We start from the raw sequence: 27,611 nt of genomic DNA, 5'->3' as shown, positions 1-27,611 counted from the left end.
GCGTCAGTAGATGGTGAATCTCGGTCGATATCCGAGCAGTCTGAAGGAGCAATCCAAAGACCTACACCAACAATATCGGTTCAAATCCTGCTGTGGCAGTGCAGAATTTAAAATTTGGACAACCTTTTAAGGCTGATTTAACTTCTGCATAGTAGCCTACGCCGTAGCCTTTGTAAGTGGCCTGCTAGCTGTCGTTGTGAGCATTTATACTTGTGCGTTGGTGTGTCTGCTTCGCTCTGCAATTCACCCACAAAACGCTAGTTGGCGGTGGGGTTTGTAATGGCGACTGAGCGCATCATGTTGGAGTTGGAGCTGATAAGTGTTCAACAAGTGTTACTTTTATTGAAATTACTGCAACGCAGAAAAGAGAGAAGACGTCGGAGGAGATGATGTGTTCGACCATTGAACAGATTGAGGCAGAAGGAGGGTGAATTTTCTGTGCTTGTCCGGCCACTGAGAGACATGGACAAGGAAATGCATTTCAAACATTTTCGACTGTCGGCAGGTAGATTTGACGATTTGGTCCATCGTCTCCGACCATTTATTTCGCATTAGTGTACGCACAGTATGCCTATAGACAGGAGGAAATGTGATGCTACCAAGCGGACCAATCACAGTTGTTGCTGTCTGCGTCGCCACGACGCGCAGTTACATTTTTGGAGAGGTGCACGTCGGGCTATGGCGTAGGGTACAGTGTAGGTTACGCAGCTACGCCGCACCCACAGTGTTCATTTGATGCAGAAGTACAAATCAGCCTTTAAAAGAACTTCATTGAACATACAGCAAAGTACAGAGCCTTTATCCCACCATGGGTGCTGACTTTTTAACCTAATCTACCATCAATCAAACCCTTCTTTTCTAAAAGCCTATAACTCTATATTTCTTTCACTGCTATCTGCCTCTACCATCACTCCTGACAGTGCATTTCTGGCACTCTCTGGAACAAAAAAACCTACCTCTGACATCTCGCCTAAACTTTCCTCCGCTCATCTTAAAAGGACATCCTCTGGTATTATCCTTGCAGCCCTGAGAAAACGGCACTGGCTGTCTTCTACCTATATCTCTTATCACCTTTCCACACCACTATCAGGTCGCCTTGAATACAATAACCACAAGCCTTCATACATTGTCTTAGGAAACTATCAAGTTCAATAACCTCCCTCAGAGGGGGAACTTGCTGTCCTCACCCAGCCTAGACTGGATATGACTGAACACCCACTGACACGTTTGATTGCTCAAGTGCCCTCCAAAATGGCTGAGCAAGCCACTCAGTTCAATTAGGGATGGTTAAAACATGTTGGCCTTTCAAGTGAGGCCCAGTTTCTACTAAAGCAATAAAAGGCACCCTCAGGCAAGGACGTGTCAACTTGTGAAAAGGTATCATTGGGACCTGAGGCTGCGGCGGTTTGGTTATGAGATGGGATTAGCGGTTTTGGGTTGACTTCAAAAGTTCAAAGTACAAAATAAATTTATTTTCAAAATATATATGTCACCATCGTTTCCTTGTAGGCATCACAGTAGATACAAAGAAACTCGATAGAATTACTGAAAAACTACATACAAATGAAGACTGACAAACAACCAGTGTGCAAAAGAGGACAAACTGCAAATACAAACAATGATGAATGAATTAGATGTAAATAGTATCGGGAACATGAACACACCCTTGCTGACGAAGGGTTTCGTTTCCTCGATGCTGCCTGGCCTGCTGAGTTCCTCCAGCATTTTGTGTGTATTGTTGGGAACATGAGTTGCAGACTCCTTGAAAGTGAGTCCATGGGTTGTGAAATCAGTTCAGTGTTGTGGCGAGTGAAGTTATCCGCATTGGTTAAGAAGGCTGATGGCTGTAGGGAAACAACTGTTCCTGAACCTGGTGGTGTAGGACCTGAGGCTCATGTACCTCCTTCCCGAAGGTAGCAGCGAGTAGATAGTATCTTCTTTATTGTTTAAGGCTGGCTTTCTTCAGGACAGAGGGTTGAGGGGAAACTTAGCCATGGTTAGAGAGAGCTGACAGGAGGGAGCAGAGATGTAAGGTTGACAGAGAAGATTTGGAGTAACTTTTTCATGGAGAAGGTGCTGAGGGACTGGACTTGTTGCCTGAATGGGCGGTGGAGGCAAAATCAAACATTGTGTTTAAAAAGCAGCCAGATGAACGACTGAAGTTGCCTCACCCAGAAAACTGTAGAATAACCAGTGATATCAGCCGCCACAAATGGAAGCCAGAAGTTCATTAGGCAGAGTGGAGATCTGATGGAGTTTTATAAGATTGTGAGAGGTGTAGATAAAGCAGATATCTTTATCCCGGGGTTGAGATGCCTAATACCAGAGGGCATGCATTTAAGATGAGAGTGGGTAAGCTCAAAGGAGATGCGAGGGGCAAGTTTTTTTATAGAGAGTGGTAGGTGCCTGCAATGCACTACCTGGGGTGGTGGAGACAGATGCACCACCACAGATGCATTAGGGACTTTTAAAAGACATTTAGACAGCCACATGAACTTGAGGGAAATGGAAAGAGATGGACGTTGTGTACGCGTAAGGGATAAGTTTAGCTGGCCACTTGACTACTAATTTAATTGGTTCAGCACAACATTGCAGGCCGAAGGGTCTGTTCCTGTGTTGTTCCATGTTCTATGTTCATAGATGTGAAGGGCTGAATGGCCTCCTTCTAGAGCGTGATTTTCTATGGTCCTACATCTACATCTTGGGGCGCGCGGTTTGGCATGGTAGCGTAACGCTTTACATCGCCATGTGTGACATCGTGGTTCAATTCCCACCGTCGTATGTTCTCCCCGTGACCGGTTATGTTTTCTCCGGATACTGTGGTTTCCTCCCACATTGCGAAGACAGACGGGTTACAGTTAGTAAGTTGCTGGCATGCTATACTGACACAGGAAGTGTGATGACTCCACTGGATTGCCCCCAGCACATCTTTGACGCAAACAATACATTTCACTGTACGTTTTGATGTACCAGTGACAAATAAGCACACCTATATAAATCACAGCAGATTTTTTTTAATCCCTTCCTCCCCATGTAACTCCCAGTGATTTCAGTATCCCATATGTACTATGTACTGGGCCCCAGAGCCAGCTGCTGTAATCTGAAATCCCTCGGCTCTCACTGCAAGTTCTCAAGCGAGAGACATTTCCAGCAAACTGTAGCCTGCTCAATTGCTTTCCCACTCTGCCCAGCCAGACCTGAAGTGACCTGAAGTTAACGATGTCAGTTTGCAGGCCTTTCCCTCAGAGGCCAGGCTACCCGAGCAACAAAATGAGCATTGCTGGTAGGAACAGAGGATCAACAGGAGGCCACTCTGGCATTCTGTCTGTTCTATCCTTCTAAAAGGACAGAAGGTAGAAAACAATCGTAAACAACAAGTTTTATGTCTTGTTCCTGACTTCCAAAGAACGTCCGGATCACAATAGCAACAGGATTTAACATGGGAGTGTAGCAGATGCAGTGTCTGGTGCTGCTGCCTGACATCTCCAGGGACCCTGGTTTGATCCTGACATCCAGTGCTGCGATATAAGTTCTTCCTTTGACCATTTGGGGCTGGTCGGGCTGCTCTGGTTTGCTCCCACGTCCAAACACGTGCTGGCTGGTTAACTAACTGCTGTAAATGACTCGAAATTAGGGGTTTCCAACTTTTTTTATGCCATGGAGCCTCACCAATGACCGAGGGATCCGTGGACCCTAGGTTGGGAACCCCTGCCCTAAATGGTAAAAGAATCATAGAGCATAGAATAGTACAGCACAGTACAGGCCCTTCGGCCCACAATGTTGTGCCGACCCTTAAAGAGCAAGAACAGTTGCCGGGTTTGCAGGAGGGAAGCTGAACTACAGGGAAACGAGGAGAAGTGGAAATGCAAGGACAGGAATCATAAACGCAGGAGTTACTGCAGATGCTGAAAACCTAGAGCAATGCACACAGACTGCCGGAGGAACTCAGCAGGTCAGGCAGCGTCTGTGGAGGGGAATCAACAGTCGGCATTTCAGACTGGGACCATCAATGGCGACGGGATTGCTCTCCTGCTTGGTCTCTCTTTGTGTCATCCGGAGTAAGATCTCTAACCTCAGCAGCTTTGTACAGTAAGGGGGAAGGGTTTCCATTGTCTAATATGCTTCCTGGCATCATTCTTGAACGGCCTGGCTGTAATTTTAAGGGCACTTCATCTTGCTCTGGACTCCCTAGTTCTCTTTCCCTGTCAGGTCCTTTATCATCTTGAATATCCCGGCGCTTGAACAAAGCAGCAATGATTTTCGAAAGGGAGGCTCATTTCACCTGTGGGCCACTGAGAAAGCTGGTTCCCTCGTCCTGCTCTTCACCGGCATGATCGTAATCTCCAACGTGTCTGCTGACAGACCTATACCACCTCCCGCCTCCACAGAACTTTGTTCACTCAATTGCTTCCTCTGCAGTCTCTCAAGCGCACTGAATTCTTTATTCATTTAACAATACAGCGTGGAGAAGGCCCTTTGAGGCACCCCACAACCCCACTTCACCCCAACTTAATCAGGGGACAACTTACAATGACTAATTAACTTCCCTGGTACATCTTTAGACTGTGGGAGGAAACTGCAACAGCTGGGAAAATACACTTATTCCATGGGGAGGACGTATAGGGACTCCTTACAGAACAGCACCAGAATTGAACTCCGAATTGCCCCGAGCTGTAATAGTGTCGCATTAACCACTACGCTACCATGGTGCCTGATCTCTGGAATCATCTACAACTTCCTGGGATGTCTGCACTCCTTCAGTTCCGGCTTCCAGGGAATCCCAGACTTACTCCACCAGTGATGTGTACAATTGTCAAGGACCTAGGTTCTGAAATTCCCTGCCTCGCGACCTCTCAAAGGATAAGGCACTTGTAAACAACAACTACTTTTGTGATGAGGCGTCTTGCCCCATTGCAGCTTCAAATATCATACTCCTGGGAAACGCCTTGCAGCCCTTCTGTTACATTAAAGGTGCCTAATAAGTAGAAACTGTTTCTTGCAAAGGTCCAGCATTTACAGAGTTGCACAGTCAATGGCCCACCTGAGCTCCGACCACTTGCCTACATTTAGGCCATATCACTTTAAACTGGGGGGGGGGTCCCAACCTGGGGCCCATGGACCATTCGGTTAATGGTAGGGGTCCATGCTATAAAAAAGTTGCTCTAAACCCGTCCTATCCGAGGAGCCAAACAGCACTCCAGCGTGGGAATAGGCCTTTCACCCCATCTAGTCCCAAACAGCTGAACATCTATCTGCCTAGCCCCATCGGCCTGAATCTGGACCATAGACCCTCCATAACTCTTCCATCCGTGCATCTATCCTCTCTTAAAGGCTGCGTCCACCACTTCCACTGGCAGCTCATTTCACACTCCCACCATAATCTGAGTGAAGAGATTCCCTCTTAAATATTTCACCCTTCACCTTGAACACATGGCCTCTTATCCCAGGTTCACCCAACCTCAGCCGGGGAGAACGCCTGCTTGCGTTCACCCTATCTATACCTCCTCATGATCCTGTATCCCTCTATCAAGTCTCCCCTCACCCTCCTACGCTGCAGGGAAGAAAGGCTCAGCCTAGTAAACCTTGCCCTGTAATTTAAATCCTCAAATCCTGGCAAATGTATGTTACATGTAATTTGTAGTATTGCCTTTGCTATTCCAATGTAGCACTGGAGTATTTTGTAAAGAGTCTAATGATACAGGATTCTAATGGCAATTGAGGGAGCTGAGCTGAGTTGGCTGACCCGAAATGGACAGCGATCTCACTCATGGAAAGGGACTGAGAGAGGGTAGATTGTCCAAGACCAGCCAGTTGAGAACGGGATACACGTGGAATTGAAGCCAGCATGGGAGCAGTTTCTGGCACAGTTGTGAGACCCTCTGGACTTGAGAAATCAAAGTGGATCTACTGATTCTGGGTTACAAACATTGGGAATGTTTGGTGTCGGAACTAATGCAGTTTCTGATGCCCTTTACAGGTGAACTTTGGAACGAGTCTGCGTGTTGCAGGCATATGCAGACACACACAAAATTTCAAGGTTCAACTTAAAAAGGCATCCATTCATCTGTGTGTGTTTCCATCTGTTTCTGTGTGTGTGTGTGTGTGTGTGTGTGTGTGTGTGTGAGAGTGTGTGAGTGTGTGTGTGTGTGAGTGTGAGAGAGTGTGTGTGTGTGTGTGTGTGTGTGTGAGTGTGAGAGAGAGTGAGTGTGTGTGTGTGTGTGTAGAGAAGCCGAGGCAAGGCACAGAATCAATCTAGACAAATAAATCAGAGATTCCTCCTGCCTCTGCTGATAATTATCCATTTTACTTAATTTTGCAACTCTGCTTGTATTACTCAGCGGTGTTCACGCTGGAACTCTGTTATTCAGCGATGAGCCACATGCTCATAGTTTATTTGACCACAATAAACCCACCAAGAGTCGACAGCCAGCCCCTCGTCTGCACCCCCCGAGACATGAAGAAGAGTAACCGTGACCTTACCCAGCATACCCATACCCAACATGAACGCATCCATGGTGTAAGGCAAGCCCCGTGGACGGCCTCGAGTTCCTGGGGGGAACATTACTTCCTTCGGCTGTGCTTTCTTACATTCTACCTGTTGGGGGAGGGGAGGAGAGAGGGAAGAGAAAGGGATGGGAGGTTGGGGGAAGGGAAAGGGATGGGAGGGATGGGATGGGAGACAGGAATACAAGACATCATCAGAAAAGCATTAGAACAAGCAACCTAGCCAGTTGATGGGCTGAAAGTTGGCATTTACATCATTGATGTATACAAGGACTCTGGGTCACCGACAGAAAAGTACATCTCCACAGTCTCATCCTTCTCCTGAGGCCAAGCCAGTTTTGGCTCAAGTTTAGCAACTGGCTGCGCGCCCTGTGTGACGTACCCAACGAGGCGTACCCGCAACTCACTAACCCTAATAGTGCACCTTTGGGTGTGGGGTGGGAACTGGAGCGTCCGGAGAAAATCCACGCTGTCAATGGGAGAACGTACAAATCTGCAGAGCGACGCACTAAGCATTGCGCTGTGGTGCCATCCCATTTCGACCGAGAACATTTCTGCTCGTTTGGATGTGAACGGCCTGATAACGTGAAGACATTGAGCATGAGAGACAACACAGGAGGCCCCTCCATGCCTTTGCTGGTGGAGCCAACCAATTAGTCCCAGTGCCCTCTGCAGTACAGACTCTGCCAGTCACGTCCAAGCCCTCCAGCTAGAAGTGGAAGGGTTAGAACTGGTGAATCACACTGAGCTACTGATGGCAGAGATTGGCAGCAGGAACTACGGCCCCTGAGATGGAATTACATTTTCTCAGAAATAACAACCAGGAGATAACGAGGAAAAGCATTACATCAAACAAATTTAAATTGTGTTTGCTTTTTTGACAAACAGCTCAGGTAATGGGAGCTTGTGAGTCAACTTGCTTTGTGCTTTGAGTTAGAAAATGACAAGTTTATTGCAGCAACCTTTATTTATAGACCTCTAAATCCAAGCCAGCGCACAGACAGAATGTGTACTGATCCTGTTCATAACGCCGGAACGTCTTAACAAAGCAGGGATTTAACAGGAGTTAGTTTCTGACAGGATATACTTGTAGGGGACCAGTCAGCAAGTGTCAGTCTTCTGTCGTTACAATGACAGTATCACAATGCACATTATTCCTTTGTGCATGCACTGAAACAAATTTTTCATATCACTCTGCCTAGATAATTACACAGAAGGTATACCACAGTAGCTGGTGTATGTACTCCCAAGCGAGCCTCTACCCACCTATCCTCATCCGACCCCCTCAGGGTAATCTTACTTTCCTTAGTCCCAGCCTTAAATTCCTGACCTCAGTTCACGGAGAGTATCTGCTAAAAATGCAAAGCTTTTTATTGCAGAATCTGAAGGGGAACGTGACAGGTTCATTATACAAAGGAAACGCTCGGACTCTGCATTTTTGTAAGCTGAATTTGGAGTGGAACAGGATCCCCAAGTGTGATTAGTTTTTGTTAATTATGTCAACTCAAAGTAAATTTATTATCCAAGTACGTATAGGCCACCCTGTGCTACCTTGAGATTGGTTTCCTGCAGGCATTTACAGGAAAATAAGGCAATACAATAGAATTTATGAAAAACTATACATAGACAAATACTGACAAACGGCCAACGTGCAAAATAAGACAAATTGTGCAAATGGCTAAATATATGGATAGATGGATAAATTATACCGAGACCGTAAGTTGTAGAGTCCTTGAAAATGAGTCTGTAAGTTGTGGACTCATTCCAGAGTTGAGGTGCATGAAGTTAACCATGCTGGATTAAGACATAGATGGTTGTAGGGTAACAACTGTTCCTGTACCTGATGGTGTGGGACCCCCAGTGCAGTATTTAGGTTTGCTGAACACCACTGTTGTTGGCCAAATCAAAGATGGTGACAAATGAACATACAGGAGGGAGACTGAAAATCTGGCTGAATGGAGCCACAAAAACAACCTCTTACTCAATGTCTGATAACTGACTTCAGGAGGAGGAAACCTGAGGTCCATGAGCCAGTCCTCATCAGGGAAGCAGAGTGGAGAGGGTCAGCAACTTTAAATTACTATTTCAGCGGACCTGTCCTGGGTTTAGCACATGTGCAATTACAAAGAAAGCACAGTAGCACTTCCTTCGGAGTTTGAAAAGGTTTGGCATCCAAAACCTTGACAAATTTCTATAGATGAGTGGTGGAGAAAATATTGACTGGCTGCATCACAGCCGGGAACGGGAACACCAATGCCCTGGAATGGAAAATCTGACAAAGAGTAGTGGACACGGCCCAGTCCATTACAGGTAAAGCCTTTTCACCATTGAGCACATCTACACGGAGTATTGTTGCAGGAAAGCAGCATCCATAATCAGAGACCCCCACCGCCCAGGCCATGCTCTCTTCTTGCTGCTGCTGCTGTCAGGAGGAAGGTACAGGAGCCTCAGGATTCACACCACCAGATTCAGGAACAGTTATTACCCCTCAACCATCAGTATCTTGAATCAAAGAGGATAACTTCATTCAACTTCACTCACTCAATCACTGATCTGTTCCCACAACCAATGGACTCACTTTCAAGTACTCCTCATCTCATGTTCTCAATATTTATTGCTTAGTTATTTACTATTTTTAATTTCCTTTTTTTTCTTTTGCATTTGCAGCTTGTTGTCTTCTTCACTATGGCTGTCTGTCCCATTGGATGAGGCCTTTCATTGATTCTACTATGGTTATTGGATTTATTGAGTATGCCAGCAAGAAAACAAACTCAGGGTTGTATATGGTGACATGCATGTACTTTGATAATAAACCGACTTTGAACTTTAAGGCTCTTGAACCACCTGCCTAATGGGTAGTAGTGATTAAGCAGTGGAAGATCGGTTTGGATTACCAAGAGCTTAATTCTTAACTATATTTTTTCAAAAGATGAATCTTTCTTAAATTATGAGTTTGAAACAGCAACTCAGTCCTCTGTGTTGTATGCCTTGCGTTAGGTGGAACTTGTGAGGTGCTCTTGGCGGGTTAGACGACTTCTCTACAGGAAGTGTTACTGGTCTGACCAGACATACGTTTACAGGAAGTGTTACTGGTCTAGCCAGACATATGTCTACAGGAAGTGTTACTGATCTAGCTAGACATATGTCTACAGGAAGTGTTACCGGTCTGACCAGACATACGTTTACAGGAAGTGTTACCGGTCTGACCAGACATATGTCTACAGGAAGTGTTACTGGTCTAGCCAGACATACGTCTACAGGAAGTGTTACTGGTCTAGCCAGACATACTTCTACAGGAAGTGTTACTGGTCTAGCCAGACATATGTCTACAGGAAGTATTATTGATCTAGCTAGACATATGTCTACAGGAAGTGTTTGTTACTGGTCTAGCCAGACATATGTCTACAGGAATTGTTATTGATCTAGCTAGACATATGTCTACAGGAAGTGTTACTGGTCTGATCAGACATATGTCTACAGGAAGTGTTACTGGTCTGATCAGACAGATGTCTACAGGAAGTGTTACTGGTCTAGCTAGACATATGTCTACAGGAAGTGTTACCGGTCTGACCAGACATATGTCTACAGGAAGTGTTACTGGTCTGACCAGAGATACGTCTACAGGAAGTGTTACCGGTCTGACTAGACATAGGTCTACAGGAAGTGTTACCGGTCTGACCAGACATATGTCTACAGGAAGTGTTACTGGTCTAGCCAGACATATGTCTACAGGAAGTGTAACTGATCTAGCTAGACATATGTCTACAGGAAGTGTTACCGGTCTGACCAGACATACGTCTACAGGAAGTGTTACCGGTCTGACCAGACATACGTCTACAGGAAGTGTTACTGGTCTAGCTAGACATATGTCTACAGGAAGTGTTACCAGTCTGATCAGACATACGTCTACAGGAAGTGTTACTGGTCTAGCTAGACATGTGTCTACAGGAAGTGTTACTGGTCTGACCAGACATACGTTTACAGGAAGTGTTACTGGTCTGATCAGACATATGTCTACAGGAAGTGTTACCGGTCTGATCAGACATATGTCTACAAGAAGTGTTACTGGTCTGACCAGACATACGTTTACAGGAAGTGTTACCGGTCTGACCAGACATACGTTTACAGGAAGTGTTACTGGTCTAGCTAGACATATGTCTACAGGAAGTGTTACCGGTCTGACCAGACATACGTCTACAGGAAGTGTTACTGGTCTAGCTAGACATATGTCTACAGGAAGTGTTACCGGTCTGACCAGACATATGTCTACAGGAAGTGTTACTGGTCTGACCAGAGATACGTCTACAGGAAGTGTTACCGGTCTGACTAGACATAGGTCTACAGGAAGTGTTACCGGTCTGACCAGACATATGTCTACAGGAAGTGTTACTGGTCTAGCCAGACATATGTCTACAGGAAGTGTAACTGATCTAGCTAGACATATGTCTACAGGAAGTGTTACCGGTCTGACCAGACATACGTCTACAGGAAGTGTTACCGGTCTGACCAGACATACGTCTACAGGAAGTGTTACTGGTCTAGCTAGACATATGTCTACAGGAAGTGTTACCAGTCTGATCAGACATACGTCTACAGGAAGTGTTACTGGTCTAGCTAGACATGTGTCTACAGGAAGTGTTACTGGTCTGACCAGACATACGTTTACAGGAAGTGTTACCGGTCTGACCAGACATACGTTTACACGAAGTGTTACTGGTCTAGCTAGACATATGTCTACAGGAAGTGTTACCAGTCTGACCAGACATACGTCTACAGGAAGTGTTACTGGTCTAGCTAGACATATGTCTACAGGAAGTGTTACCGGTCTGACCAGACATATGTCTACAGGAAGTGTTACTGGTCTGACCAGACATACGTCTACAGAAAGTGTTACTAGTCTGACCAGATATACGTCTACAGGAAGTGTTACCGGTCTGACCAGACATACGTCTACAGGAAGTGTTACCTGTCTGACCAGACAGATGTCTACAGGAAGTGTTACTGGTCTAGCCAGACATATGTCTACAGGAAGTGTAACTGATCTAGCTAGACATATGTCTACAGGAAGTGTTACCGGTCTGACCAGACATACGTCTACAGGAAGTGTTACCGGTCTGACCAGACATATGTCTACAGGAAGTGTTACTGGTCTAGCCAGACATATGTCTACAGGAAGTGTAACTGATCTAGCTAGACATATGTCTACAGGAAGTGTTACTGATCTAGCTAGACATATGTCTACAGGAAGTGTTACCGGTCTGACCAGACATACGTTTACAGGAAGTGTTACCGGTCTGACCAGACATATGTCTACAGGAAGTGTTACTGGTCTAGCTAGACATATGTCTACAGGAAGTGTTACTGGTCTAGCCAGACATACGTCTACAGGAAGTGTTACTGGTCTAGCCAGACATATGTCTACAGGAAGTGTTATTGATCTAGCTAGACATATGTCTACAGGAAGTGTTACTGGTCTAGCCAGACATATGTCTACAGGAAGTGTTACCGGTCTGACCAGACATACGTCTACAGGAAGTGTTACTGGTCTAGCTAGACATATGTCTACAGGAAGTGTTACCGGTCTGACCAGACATATGTCTACAGGAAGTGTTACTGGTCTGACCAGACATACGTCTACAGAAAGTGTTACTAGTCTGACCAGATATACGTCTACAGGAAGTGTTACCGGTCTGACCAGACATACGTCTACAAGAAATGTTACCAGTCTGACCAGACATATGTCTACAGGAAGTGTTACTGGTCTAGCCAGACATATGTTTACAGGAAGTGTTACTGATCTAGCTAGACATATATCTACAGGAAGTGTTACCGGTCTGACCAGACATACGTTTACAGGAAGTGTTACCGGTCTGACCAGACATATGTCTACAGGAAGTGTTACTGGTCTAGCCAGACATATGTCTACAGGAAGTGTAACTGATCTAGCTAGACATATGTCTACAGGAAGTGTTACCGGTCTGACCAGACATACGTCTACAGGAAGTGTTACCGGTCTGACCAGACATATGTCTACAGGAAGTGTTACTGGTCTAGCCAGACATATGTCTACAGGAAGTGTAACTGATCTAGCTAGACATATGTCTACAGGAAGTGTTACTGATCTAGCTAGACATATGTCTACAGGAAGTGTTACCGGTCTGACCAGACATACGTTTACAGGAAGTGTTACCGGTCTGACCAGACATATGTCTACAGGAAGTGTTACTGGTCTAGCTAGACATATGTCTACAGGAAGTGTTACTGGTCTAGCCAGACATACGTCTACAGGAAGTGTTACTGGTCTAGCCAGACATATGTCTACAGGAAGTGTTATTGATCTAGCTAGACATATGTCTACAGGAAGTGTTACTGGTCTAGCCAGACATATGTCTACAGGAAGTGTTACCGGTCTGACCAGACATACGTCTACAGGAAGTGTTACTGGTCTAGCAAGACATATGTCTACAGGAAGTGTTACCAGTCTGACCAGACATATGTCTACAGGAAGTGTTACTGGTCTAGCTAGACATACGTCTACAGGAAGTGTTACTGGTCTAGCCAGACATATGTCTACAGGAAGTGTTACTGGTCTAGCTAGACATACGTCTACAGGAAGTGTTACTGGTCTTGCCGGACATATGTCTACAGGAAGTGTTACCGGTCTGACCAGACATATGTCTACAGGAAGTGTTACTGGTCTGACCAGACATACGTCTACAGAAAGTGTTACTAGTCTGACCAGACATATGTCTGCAGGAAGTGTTACCGGTCTGACCAGACATACGTCTACAGGAAGTGTTACCGGTCTGACCAGACATACGTCTACAGGAAGTGTTACCGGTCTGACCAGACATATGTCTACAGGAAGTGTTACTGATCTAGCTAGACATATGTCTACAGGAAGTGTTACCGGTCTGACCAGACATACGTTTACAGGAAGTGTTACCGGTCTGACCAGACATATGTCTACAGGAAGTGTTACTGGTCTAGCCAGACATACATCTACAGGAAGCGTTACTGGTCTAGCCAGACATACGTCTACAGGAAGTGTTACTGGTCTAGCCAGACATATGTCTACAGGAAGTATTATTGATCTAGCTAGACATATGTCTACAGGAAGTGTTACCGGTCTGACCAGACATACGTTTACAGGAAGTGTTACCGGTCTGACCAGACATATGTCTACAGGAAGTGTTACCGGTCTGACCAGACATACGTTTACAGGAAGTGTTACTGGTCTAGCCAGACATACGTCTACAGGAAGTGTTACTGGTCTAGCCAGACATATGTCTACAGGAAGTGTTACTGGTCTGATCAGACATATGTCTACAGGAAGTGTTACTGGTCTAGCCAGACATACGTCTACAGGAAGTGTTACTGGTCTAGCCAGACATATGTCTACAGGAAGTGTTACTGGTCTAGCCAGACATATGTCTACAGGAAGTGTTACTGGTCTGACCAGACATACGTCTACAGAAAGTGTTACTAGTCTGACCAGACATATGTCTGCAGGAAGTGTTACCGGTCTGACCAGACATACGTCTACAGGAAGTGTTACCGGTCTGACCAGACATATGTCAACAGGAAGTGTTACTGGTCTGGCCAGACATATGTCTACAGGAAGTGTTACTGATCTAGCTAGACATATGTCTACAGGAAGTGTTACCGGTCAGACCAGACATACGTTTACAGGAAGTGTTACCGGTCTGACCAGACATATGTCTACAGGAAGTGTTACTGGTCTAGCCAGACATACGTCTACAGGAAGTGTTACTGGTCTAGCCAGACATACGTCTACAGGAAGTGTTACTGGTCTAGCCAGACATATGTCTACAGGAAATATTATTGATCTAGCTAGACATATGTCTACAGGAAGTGTTACCGGTCTAGCCAGACATATGTCTACAGGAAGTGTTACTGGTCTAGCCAGACATATGTCTACAGGAAGTGTTATTGATCTAGCTAGACATATGTCTACAGGAAGTGTTACTGGTCTGATCAGACATATGTCTACAGGAAGTGTTACTGGTCTAGCCAGACATATGTCTACAGGAAGTGTTACTGGTCTGATCAGACATATGTCGACAGGAAGTGTTACCGGTCTGATCAGACATATATCTACAGGAAGTGTTACTGGTCTGACCAGATATACGTTTACAGGAAGTGTTACCGGTCTGACCAGACATACGTTTACAGGAAGTGTTACTGGTCTAGCTAGACATATGTCTACAGGAAGTGTTACCGGTCTGACCAGACATACGTCTACAGGAAGTGTTACTGGTCTAGCTAGACATATGTCTACAGGAAGTGTTACTGGTCTGACCAGACATATGTCTACAGGAAGTGTTACTGGTCTGACCAGACATACGTCTACAGAAAGTGTTACTAGTCTGACCAGATATACGTCTACAGGAAGTGTTACCGGTCTGACCAGACATACGTCTACAGGAAGTGTTACCGGTCTGACCAGACATACGTCTACAGGAAGTGTTACTGGTCTAGCCAGACATATGTCTACAGGAAGTGTTACTGATCTAGCTAGACATATGTCTACAGGAAGTGTTACCGGTCTGACCAGACATATGTTTACAGGAAGTGTTACCGGTCTGACCAGACATATGTCTACAGGAAGTGTTACTGGTCTAGCTAGACATATGTCTACAGGAAGTGTTACTGGTCTAGCCAGACATACGTCTACAGGAAGTGTTACTGGTCTAGCCAGACATACGTCTACAGGAAGTGTTACTGGTCTAGCCAGACATATGTCTACAGGAAGTGTTATTGATCTAGCTAGACATATGTCTACAGGAAGTGTTACTGGTCTAGCCAGACATATGTCTACAGGAAGTGTTACCAGTCTGATCAGACATACGTCTACAGGAAGTGTTACTGGTCAAGCTAGACATATGTCTACAGGAAGTGTTACCAGTCTGATCAGACATATGTCTACAGGAAGTGTTACCGGTCTGACCAGACATATGTCTACAGGAAGTGTTACAGGTCTGACCAGACATACGTTTACAGGAAGTGTTACCAGTCTGACCAGACATATGTCTAAAGGAAGTGTTACTGGTCTAGCTAGACATACGTCTACAGGAAGTGTTACTGGTCTAGCCAGACATATGTCTACGGGAAGTGTTACTGGTCTAGCTAGACATACGTCTACAGGAAGTGTTACTGGTCTAGCCAGACATATGTCTACAGGAAGTGTTACCGGTCTGACCAGACATATGTCTACAGGAAGTGTTACTGGTCTGACCAGACATACGTCTACAGAAAGTGTTACTAGTCTGACCAGACATATGTCTGCAGGAAGTGTTACCGGTCTGACCAGACATACGTCTACAGGAAGAGTTACCGGTCTGACCAGACATATGTCTACAGGAAGTGTTACTGGTCTGGCCAGACATATGTCTACAGGAAGTGTTACTGATCTAGCTAGACATATGTCTACAGGAAGTGTTACCGGTCTGACCAGACATACGTTTACAGGAAGTGTTACCGGTCTGACCAGACATATGTCTACAGGAAGTGTTACTGGTCTAGCCAGACATACGTCTACAGGAAGTGTTACTGGTCTAGCCAGACATACGTCGACAGGAAGTGTTACTGGTCTAGCCAGACATATGTCTACAGGAAGTGTTATTGATCTAGCTAGACATATGTCTACAGGAAGTGTTACTGGTCTAGCCAGACATATGTCTACAGGAAGTGTTATTGATCTCGCTAGACATATGTCTACAGGAAGTGTTACTGGTCTGATCAGACATATTTCTACAGGAAGTGTTACTGGTCTAGCCAGACATATGTCTACAGGAAGTGTTACTGGTCTGATCAGACATATGTCTACAGGAAGTGTTACCGGTCTGACCAGACATACGTTTACAGGAAGTGTTACTGGTCTAGCTAGACATATGTCTACAGGAAGTGTTACCGGTCTGACCAGACATACGTCTACAGGAAGTGTTACTGGTCTAGCTAGACATATGTCTACAGGAAGTGTTACCGGTCTGACCAGACATATGTCTACAGGAAGTGTTACTGATCTAGCTAGACATATGTCTACAGGAAGTGTTACTGGTCTAGCCAGACATACGTCTACAGGAAGTGTTACCGGTCTGACCAGACATATGTCTACAGGAAGTGTTACCGGTCTGACCAGACATATGTCTACAGGAAGTGTTACTGGTCTAGCCAGACATATGTCTACAGGAAGTGTTACTGATCTAGCTAGACATATGTCTACAGGAAGTGTTACCGGTCTGACCAGACATACGTTTACAGGAAGTGTTACCAGTCTGACCAGACATATGTCTACAGGAAGTGTTACTGGTCTAGCCAGACATATGTCTACAGGAAGTGTTACCAGTCTGATCAGACATATGTCTACAGGAAGTGTTACCGGTCTGACCAGACAAATGTCTACAGGAAGTGTTACCGGTCTGACCAGACATACGTTTACAGGAAGTGTTACTGGTCTAGCTAGACATATGTCTACAGGAAGTGTTACCGGTCTGACCAGACATACGTCTACAGGAAGTGTTACTGGTCTAGCTAGACATATGTCTACAGGAAGTGTTACCAGTCTGACCAGACATATGTCTACAGGAAGTGTTACTGGTCTAGCTAGACATATGTCTACAGGAAGTGTTACCAGTCTGATCAGACATACGTCTACAGGAAGTGTTACTAGTCTGATCAGACATATGTCTACAGGAAGTGTTACCGGTCTGACCAGACATACGTTTACAGGAAATGTTACCGGTCTGACCAGACATATGTCTACAGGAAGTGTTACTGGTCTAGCTAGACATACGTCTACAGGAAGTGTTACTGGTCTAGCCAGACATATGTCTACAGGAAGTGTTACTGGTCTAGCTAGACATATGTCTACAGGAAGTGTTACTGGTCTAGCCAGACATACGTCTACAGGAAGTGTTACTGGTCTAGCTAGACATATGTCTACAGGAAGTGTTACTGGTCTGACCGGACATATGTCTACAGGAAGTGTTACTGGTCTAGCTAGACATACGTCTACAGGAAGTGTTACCGGTCTGACCAGACATATGTTTACAAGAATTGTTAATGGTTTGGCCAGACACAAGTCTACAGGATGTGTTATCGGTCTGACCAGGCATACATCTACAGGACCAGTTAATGGTTTGACTAGGTATACATCAGCAGGACGTGTTACTGTCCTGACCAGAGTGCCAGGAATTAGTGCTTGAGTGGCAGCTGGAGGCATTATGGAGCTCTGGATGGCCGTGAGTTACATGGATGAAACAGAGATAGTATTCCTGTAACATACGTAAATAGATAGGGAACGAATGCAAGAGGAAATGGAAGAGGGAGGTCATGGACGCCTTGGGTGCATCTAATTTCAAAGCTCAAAGTAAATTTATTACCAAAGTACATACTGTAAATGTCACCACATACAACCCAGAGATTCATTTTCTTGCAGGCATTCACAATAGAGCAAAGAAATACGACAGAGTCAATGAAAAACTACAAAGACCGCAAACAGCCAATGTGCAGAAGAAGATAAACTGTGCAAATACAAATAAAGAAACAAACTGACAAACAAACAAAGTAAATAAACAGCATTGAGACATGTGCAGTACATCAGAACCAGTGAATAATCTGTTGGAGAAACTCAGCAGATCGAGTAGTACCGTGAAAGGGAAAGAAATGTCGACGTTTCAGACTGAAACTCTGCATCGGATGACCTGAAATGTCGACAATTTCTTTCCCCAAAGAAGTCCACTGAACTCTTCCAGCAGGCTTTTGCAGCTCCAGATTCCACCACCTAGGATCTAGTGACCTACTTCAGGACTGCTTATCTGTGATGTAAGAGGGCGGAGGCAAGTGTTTTCCTGTGGGAAGGGGGTGAGAGGCCAGTGGGAGGGGACTCAATATGAGGGGAACAGCCGCATGCTTCTGCAGTCATAGGTGTGAGCCCAGGATGGGCTGCTGTTCCAGGGATGGCTGCGGGACACTCTGGAGGAGTGCAAAGCCAGGCGTTCAGTTCACCTTAGCATAGCAATGTGAACTACAATAAAAAGAGGGCTGAGATCATATAGAGAGCCAGGCAGCAGGACCTCAAATACTGATACCACCAGAGTACAGGAGCCTAAGACACACACTCAACTTATTAGGAATGGCTGCTTCCCCTCCCTCATTAGATTTCTGAACGGACAATGAACCCACGAACACTACCTCACTAATTTTTTTTAATACTTATTACTATTTATTTAATTTTTATATTACTATTTATTTAATTTTTATAGGTATAGCTCCTAATATAATTTATAATATATTTTAAGTATTGCACTGCACTGCTGTCACAACACATCAGTGATAATAAACCTGATTCTGTTACTACATATGAACAGGGGGAGAGGTTGGATGAACGTGTGGTTGAAGGGAGAGTTTCACTAGGAGTGTTGGCACTTCTATCAACTGGATGGATTACACGTGAACCAGAACAGGTCCATCATCCCGAGGGAAGTGGTCTTAAACTAACCTGGTTGGAGAATGGGCCGCACAGAGTAGGAAAATGGAAGCAAGTCCATCCAGGAGGCAGGCTTAACATGGACATGGTAAGAAACGTGGGAGGAGTACACGGCTGAACTGCAGCAATGAATAGAAGTAGCTCGACAAGTTAGAGAGATGAACTGAAAGCACTGATCAGCAGAAAGGAATATATTGTTGCCTTTATGAAGGTGCATTTGAGAGAATGGGCTGGACTAGCAACTCACCATTAGAGGGTATGGAATCTTTAGAGAAGGGAGGGGGGGATTAGAGATGTAAATGACATTTTAATATTAGGCAAGGAATCCGTTACTTCAGTGAAGAGGTAAGGAATCTACAACTCATATTCCAAGTATTATTTATTAATTATTTGTTTATTTTTGTATTTGCACAGCTTGTCTTTAGTACGTTGGTTGTTTGTCAGTCTGTGTGTAGGTTTCCATTGATTTATTGAACTTCTTTGCTCGACTGTGAATGCCTGCAAGTGAGTGAACTGCCAGGTGGTATATGGTGGCATGAATGCACTTCAGTATATGTAATTTTACTGTGACTTTAGTGCTTGCTGGAAGAGCATTAACCCAAGGTGAGGGGGCAGAAGGGAACCAGATGAAAGATGTACGGAAGAGGGAAGCGGGTCGTTTACACTGAAGGCAACTTGGTTCGAATCCCTTCTTTAGAAAAATGACATGCCACAAATTCCTCAAATGAGGCCTGGTGGATAGAAATTTAGAAAGGGCCATCTCTTCTCTGAGGGTGTGTGGCCAGCGCCAAAGAGTCAGTGGGAGCAGGAGAAAAAGATAGTTGGGGGAAATCGCAGAGGAGCATCCAAATAATCAGACAGTAAGAGCTTTCACCATCCCCGATATTAACTCAGATCATGTTGCAGTGAAAGGTTGAGAAGGGGCAGGATTTCTAAGGCTTGTCCAGGAGAGGTTTCTGAAATGGTGTGTAGATAGATCCACATGGATGAAAGAAAAATGGACAGCTATGTAGGAGAGAAGGGCACGATTGATCTAAGAGTAGGTTATGAGATCAGCAATAACTGTCAGGACAGTGGAAAGGGTAAATGGCTGCAGTCTACCATTACTTCAGAGCCTGTATGTGCCCAGGACAAAGGAACGGTCAGGAAAAATCATTATAGACAATATTCACCCAGCAAACTGCCTTTCCCAGAAGCTCCCTTCCAGAAAGTGCTATAGAGCTGTGAAAAAACCTTCATGTTGTCTTAAAAGTTTCTTCCTCCAGGGAGTTAATCTGATTAATCACTCGAACTAGCCACCCCCACTTCCATCTACCTATAACTCCCGCCACTACACTGTAAACACTTAAAAATACGTATCAAATTTGTTCCACCATTCCATCATGGCTGATTTATTTTCCCTCTCAATTCCATTCTCTTGCCTTTTCTCCATTAAGCTTTGACACCCTGACTAATCAAGAACCTACCATCCAACCTCCACTTTAAATATACGCAATGACTTGGCTTCCACAGCCGTCCGTGGCAATCAGTTCTGCAGATTCACCACCCTATAGCTAAAGAAATTCCTCCTCATCCCTGTTCTAAAGGGACGTCCTGTTATTCTGAGGCTGTGCCCTCTGGTCCTAGAATGGAGAAGAATAAACAGTCAACGTTTCAGGCCAAGATCTTTTATCAGGGCAGACACAGACCATTTATCTAGCTTAATCTTACAGCTTTGCTTTCCTCTCCCTTTGTAAATGATAGCATCGCATTGACCTGATGACCATCGCTCCTCCTCATGGCGCTGAACAGGTGTCCGTCCATGGGGAATAACCAGAACAGCTAATCCATTTGTGGTGCTTGGTTTCCCTTTAATACGAGAGATATTTATTCTTTACAGCTCCAATGTACAGCATCCACCTTGAACAGAGCTCCAATTTCTTCTCGCCTCACATCTCTGGGACAGTTTGTCTGCTAATGAGACCTACAGTTTGACATTCCAACCCAGCTGTCTTGCCAGCTTTCCTTATTAGCGTCGAATGTATCTCCGACACCTCGGCTTGTCAGCGGTGGCATCCTTGCACCCTTTTGCTTTGGCTTCCAGCGTATGTGTCACAACGCCCTGTTGTACAAGCTTCACGAGGTTTCGCACAGCCCGCTGATAAAGCAAAAAGATGAAGACGGGTACAGGTTCTGAAGGAGACCATGATGTCAGTTGACTGTTTCCTCTTGGTTTGGGGCGTCCAGTGGGAGATCTTGTTGCTGAGCAGTCTGCAAAGTCACGATATGATTGGCCAGAGGTTCCCTCGTGCTGGGGAGGCACTTGTGGGAAATTTAGAAGTAATCTCTCCATAACAGCAATTCCTAGGTTAAAACAATTTCTAAGGCAGGGAATAGAAAGATTCAGGGGAACAAATGGGTTTCTTTTTTATAATTCACAAGGCAAAGAAATGAGTTTTTATTAAACATACTGATCCAGAAATCCTCTTTTTTCTCCATCTCTCTCTCTCTGCTCCAGTTTTCATTTACAGTTTGCAAGGAGATCGCAGATGAGAAACCCCAAATGAAACAGGACAAAGACATTTCATTAGCACAGTCTGATGTTGTTAGCAACCACGTCCCTCGCTACCTTTGTGCTGTAGAATTTACAAGCCAAATACACAGACAAGATTGTTACAAACAGCTCCCCGGATGTAGGCTTTGATCTGATCTGCACTCGAAGCTCTATTACCAGATAGAAGCCCAATCAGTGAGACAAGCATGTTCCTCCCATTATGTAGATGTTTAGCTGCATATTATAGTTGCTATGCTACACTGACAGTGGACTTGGAATGTTTTAATTGCAAATAGCAGTACAATCGGTTTTCCTAGTACAGCAGAAGTGAAAGATGGGTATGCAAAGGAATTGTGATGTGGAGAGTGTGGAGAGTGCCTAACAGGAGCAGCGTGTTGAGATATCATCAATTGCAATTTCCACTCACTCTCTTTCTTTCATCCGTCTGAATTCTGGTGAGTGTAGTCCCAGGGACTCAATTTCTCCTCATAAGCTCACCTCCTCATGTCCAGAATCAATCTGGTTTTTTCCACTTTCTATACAAACTCCGCGGCTACTTTATTATCTCCTCCTGTACCTGATAAACCAGGACAAGTCCTCTGAAACAATAACACTGAGGAATTTAAAGTTGCTGACCCTCTCCACCTCTGATCCTCCATGGACCTGTAGTTTCCTTCTCCCGAAGTTTATAATCAGCTTCTTGTTCTTGCTGACATTGAGCAAGATGTTGTTGTTATGGCACCGCTCAGCCAGATTTTCAGTCTCCCTCTTATATGCTGATACATCATCATCATCACCTTTGACTTGGCCAACAACAGTGGCATCATCAGCCATCTTGAATATGGCATTAGAGCTGTGCTTAGCCACACTGTCATAAGTGGAAAGTGAGTAGGTCAGTTGGGGGGGGGGGGGGTTAAGCACACAGCCTTATGGTGCACCTGTGCTGGTGGAGATTGTGGAGGAGATACTGCGGCCAAGCCAAACTGACTGCAAGTGAGGATCCAATTGCACAAGGAGGTATTGAGGACAAGGTCTTGGAGCTTATTGATTAGTTTTGAGGGTTTGATGGTATTGAATGCTGAGCTGTAGACGATAAAGAGCATCCTGATATATATGCACCTTTGCTGTCCAGATGATCCAGGGTTAAGTAAAGAGCCAATGAGATGGACATCACTCCAGTAGGCAAATTGGAGCGGATCCAAGTCGCTTCTCAGGCGGGAGTTGATGTTTCATTGCCAACATCTCAAAACACTTTATCACTGTGGATGTACAGTGCCTATAAAAAGTATTCACCCACCCGTGGAAGTTTTCACATTTTATTGTTTTACAACATTGAACCTCAGTGGATTTAATTTGGCTTTTTTGACAATGATCAACAGAAAGAGACTCTTTAGTGTCAATATGAAAACAGTGAAAACAAAACCAAATTAAATCCACTGTGATTCAATGTTGTAAAACAATAAAACATGAAAAGTTCCAAGGGAGTGGTGAATACTTTTTATAGGCACTGTAAAGTGCTACTGGACGATAGTCATTGAGGCAGGTTATCACATTCTTCTTGGGCACCAACGAGAGGTTAAAGATCTCAGTGAACACATCCAGCCAGTTGATAAGCACAGGCTTTTAATACTTGGCCAGGTAACCCTTCTGGGCTAGATGCTTCCTGTGGATTCACCTTCCTGAAGGCTGCTTGCACGTCAGCCTCAGAGACTGAAATCACGGGATCATCGGGGGCTGTGAGAGTTTGTGAACAAAAATGCCTTGTTAGTGAGAACAGTCAGAGGGGAATTCCTCTATGTTTTGATAGTCAAAGCGAGCATCGAAGGCATTGAGCTCTTTGGGAAGAAAGTATTCTTCATTGATTCTAGTTCGGAATTGCCACTTCACTTGTGAGACTGGTTTCTGGAGATCGTACCCGGGCCTCTTGTCACCAGAATTGAATACCTCTGATCTGGCCCTTGGCAAGTCGTGGAAGTTTGTTTACAAGTGGAAGCAATCTTCCTGCCTCTATCTTATCTATCTTTTTCATAACTGTATATGCTTCTAAAAGATCACCTCTCATTTGTCTGAATTCCAGATACAAACACTTCATCACTGTGGATGTAGAAGCTACTGAACTTTAGTCATTGAGGCAGGACTCAATTTCTCCTCATAGACTAACTCCCTTCTTTCCAGTTTGTATATACTGAAAACTCAATGAGTGGATGTTCAATCTCTTCTGCTGCTCTAGTTCATTTGCTTCAAGGTTTGAAGTGCTGTGTGTTGAGAGATGCTGGTCTCCGCACCACTGTGGTAACATGTTACTGTCAGCTTGAACCAGTTTGGCCATTCTCCTCTAACTGTTCTCATTAACAAGGCATTTTTGTTCACAGAACGGCCGCTCACTGGAGGCTTTTTGTTTCTCGCACCGTATTTTATAAGCTCTAGACTGCTGTGCATAAAAATCCCGGGAGATCAGCAGTTTCTGAGATACTCAAACCACCCCATCTGGCACCAGCTATCATTCCATGGTCAAAGTCACTTAGATCTTATTTCTTCCCCATTCTGATATTTGGTCTGAACTATGCCTGCATGCTTTTATGTACTGAGTTACTGCCACATGATTGGCTGATTAGATATTTGCATTAATGAGCAGGTGTACAGGAGTATCTAATAAAGTGGCCACTGAGTGTATATCTTTCTTCAAGTAAGGAGACCAGAACTGCATGCCTCACCAGTATCCTGTAGAGTTGCAGCAGCTCCCTCCTCTAGATGGGACCATGCAGGATTCCAACACTTGTAACACACAATAAAGCCAGCTTTCTTGTCCTCCATGAGACAAAAATTCAGACACTGCCTTTTTATGTCCTGTATTAAACTGTCAGGGAGTGTGATGAGCTTAAGCCTTTGCAAGCTGTTTAGTAGATGTGCAGACATGCACACAGATCACAGTCAAACAATTTATCTATCCACCTGCCCCACTGTTTACATCTGTCACCGGCCTTATTTAGTGCTTCAGATTTAACTCTGTTCAAGGCCAGTCGGCCAATCAAGTCTGCTCTGCCATTCCATCATGGGTGATGTATTATTCCTCTGAATCCCATTCTCCAACTTTTCCCCATAACCTTTGACACCTTTACTAATTAAGAAACTATTAAACCCCTCTTTGAATATATCCAGTGACTTGATCACAGTCACCTGTTGCAATGAATTCCACAGATTCACCATCCTTTGGCTAAAGAAATTGCTCCTCAACTCTGTTCTAAAGGGACATCTTTGTATTCTGAGGCTGGTCCTAGACTCCCCCACTACAGAAAAATATAGGATTTATCCTCTCCATGTCTATTCTATCTAAGGCTTTTAATATTCAACAGCTTTCAAAGAGATCATTCTTCTAAACTCCAATGAGCACAGGCCCAGAGCCATCAAACACTTCTCATATGTTCACCCTTTCAACCCCAGGATCATTCTCATGAGCCTCCTCTGGACTCTCTCCAATGCCAGCACACCCTTTCCTAGGTAAAGGGCCCAAAACTGCTCACAAGTGCAGTCAGAACAATGCCTTATAAAGCCTCAGTACACATAACTCAAAATATTTCACTACAGTAAAGGCAACAGAGTGAGAGTGTGAGAGTGAGAGGCTGAGTGTGCAAAACAACAGTGAGGGTGTGAGAGTGATAGAGACTGGGTGTGCAAAACAACAGTGAGGGTATGCAAGTGATAGAGGCTGTGCGCAAAACAAAGTTTCTAAGCAAAGAATAACAGCAGAAAGGATGGGAAACACTCCTCAGGTCAGACCTCAACAGAACCATTCTGACATAGGGTCTCCAACCTGAAATGTTAACCTGTTTCTCTTCCCACAGATGCCGCTTGACCTGCTGAGTATTTCCTGCATTTTCTGCATTAAAAAAATAGATTCCCAGCATTTTGTGGCTCTTATCACTTTGATGTGCAAACAAAGTGAAAGTGGCTGATGAAGTAAGATGTGTGACAGAGTGGGTGGGTGATACACAGAAAGACCGTGCCTGCAGGAGACAGAGACAGCCACAGAATCGAATCAGAATGATGCAGCAGAAACCATTCAGCCCATTAGATGTGTTCTGCCGAACAATGCCATCAGCTTACCTCCACATTCTTTCTCTTGCAACCTTTTCTTTTTATAAAACCATTAAATATAGGAGCAGAATTAGTCCCTTTGACTCACGGAGTCTGCTCCACCATTTTATCAAGGCTGATCCAACTTTCCTCTCAGCCTCCAACTCCTGCCTTCTCCCCGTATCCCTTCATGCCCTGACCAATCAAGAATCTATCAACCTCTGCCTTAAATATACATAAAGGCATAGCCTCCACTGTTTGCTTCTGGCAATGAATACCACAGATTCTCCACTCTCTGGCTAAAGAAATTCCTCCTCATCTCCATTCTAAAAGGACGCCCCTCTAACTGAGGCGCTGTCCTCTGGTCTGAGACTATACCACCATAGAAAACATCTTGTCCACATCCACTCTATCAAGGCCTTTCACCGTTTGATAGGTTTCAATGAGATCACCCTTCATTCTTCTATATTCCAATGAATAAAGGCCCAGAGCTCCTCATATGACAAGCTATTCAATCCTGGATCACTTCCGTGAGCCTCCTTTGAACCCTCTCCAGGGTCGGCACATCCTTTTCTTTAGCTAAGGAGCACAAACCTACTCACAATACTCCAAGTGAGGCCTCATCAGTGTTTTATAAAGTTTCAACATTACATCGTTGCTTCTATATTCTAGTCCTCTTGAAAGGAATGCTAACATTGCATTTGCCTTCCTCACCACTGACTCAACCTGCAAATTCACCCGTAAGGAAACTTGCACGAGGACTCCCAAGTCCCTTTGCACCTCAGTTTTTTATATTTCCTCTCCATTTGTAAAATAGCCAACCCTTTCACTTCTTCAACCAAATTGTATGACCGCACACTTCCCAATTTCATATTCCATCTGTCATTTCTTTGCCCATTCTCCTAATCTGTTTAAGTCTTTCTTTAGCCTCTCTACTTCCTCAAAACTGCCTCCCTCTCCACCTATCTTCATATCTTCAGCAAACTTTGCACCAAAGCAATCAATTCCATCATCTAAATCATGGACATATAATGTAAAAAGAATCGGTCCCAACACAAACACCTGTGGAACACCACTAGTCACCGGCAGCTGGTCAGAAAAGGCTCATTTACACCCGCTCTTTGCCTCCTGCCAATCAGCCACTGGTTTATCTTTCCTGTAATACCATAGGCTTTTTGCTTGTTAACCAACCCCATGTATGCCACTTTATCAATGGACTTCTTAAAATCCAAGTAAGCAACATCAACCAATTCTCCTTTGTCTATCCTGCTTGTTATTTTTTCCGAAGAATTCCAACAGATTTGTCAGGCAAGATTTTCCCTTGAAGAAACATTGCTGGCACAGGCCTATTTTATCATGTGCCTGCAAGTACCTTGAGACCTTATCCTTAATAATTGACTCTATCATCTTCTCAACCACTGAGGTCAGACTAACTGGTTTATAGTTTCCTTTCTTCTGCCTCTCTCCCTTCTTGAGAGACATTTGCAATTTTCCAGTCTTCCAGAACCATTCAGAATCTAGTGATTCTTGGAAGATCATTACTAATGCCTCCATGATTTCTTCGGCCACCTCTTTCAGGACTCTGGGGTGTACACCATCTGGTCCAGGTGACTTATCCACCTTCAGATCTTTCAGTTTCCCCAGAACTTTCTCTCTAGTTATGGTAACTTCACACACTTCGTGCCCCCTGACACCTGGAACTCCTATCATACTGTAAGCATCTTCCATACTGGAGACTGATGCAAAATACTTTAGTTTGTCTGCTATTTCCTTGTCCCCCATTACTATTTCTCCAGCAATGTTTTCCAGTGGTCTAATATACACTCTTGCCCCTCATTTACACTTAATGTATCTCAAGAAACTTTTGGTACCCTCTTTAATATTACTATTTATATTAAAGCTTACTTTCAGATTGTATCTTTATCGTCTAAATTTTTGTTTTAGAAGGCCTTCCACTGGTTTTTAAAACCTTCCCAATTCTCTAACTTC

General features: G+C 44.5%; 1 protein-coding gene across 11 annotated transcripts in view; it reads right to left on the bottom strand.

Moving 5' to 3' along the window:
* Positions 1-27,611, bottom strand: part of msi2b (musashi RNA-binding protein 2b) — a 642,445-nt gene that overhangs the window by 189,373 nt on the left and 425,461 nt on the right. For all 11 annotated transcript variants that reach the window (XM_059973518.1, XM_059973517.1, XM_059973521.1 and 8 more), the window contains exon 9: positions 6,481-6,595. In XM_059973518.1, coding sequence (XP_059829501.1) covers positions 6,481-6,595 — 115 coding nt within the window. The remainder of the gene's footprint in view (positions 1-6,480; positions 6,596-27,611) is intronic.

Source organism: Hypanus sabinus, chromosome 6, assembly GCF_030144855.1.
Source record: "Hypanus sabinus isolate sHypSab1 chromosome 6, sHypSab1.hap1, whole genome shotgun sequence".
Classification (NCBI taxonomy): domain Eukaryota; kingdom Metazoa; phylum Chordata; class Chondrichthyes; order Myliobatiformes; family Dasyatidae; genus Hypanus; species Hypanus sabinus.
The sequence above is the reverse complement of the archived record's forward strand: the minus strand, read 5'-3'. Positions and strand labels throughout refer to the sequence as shown.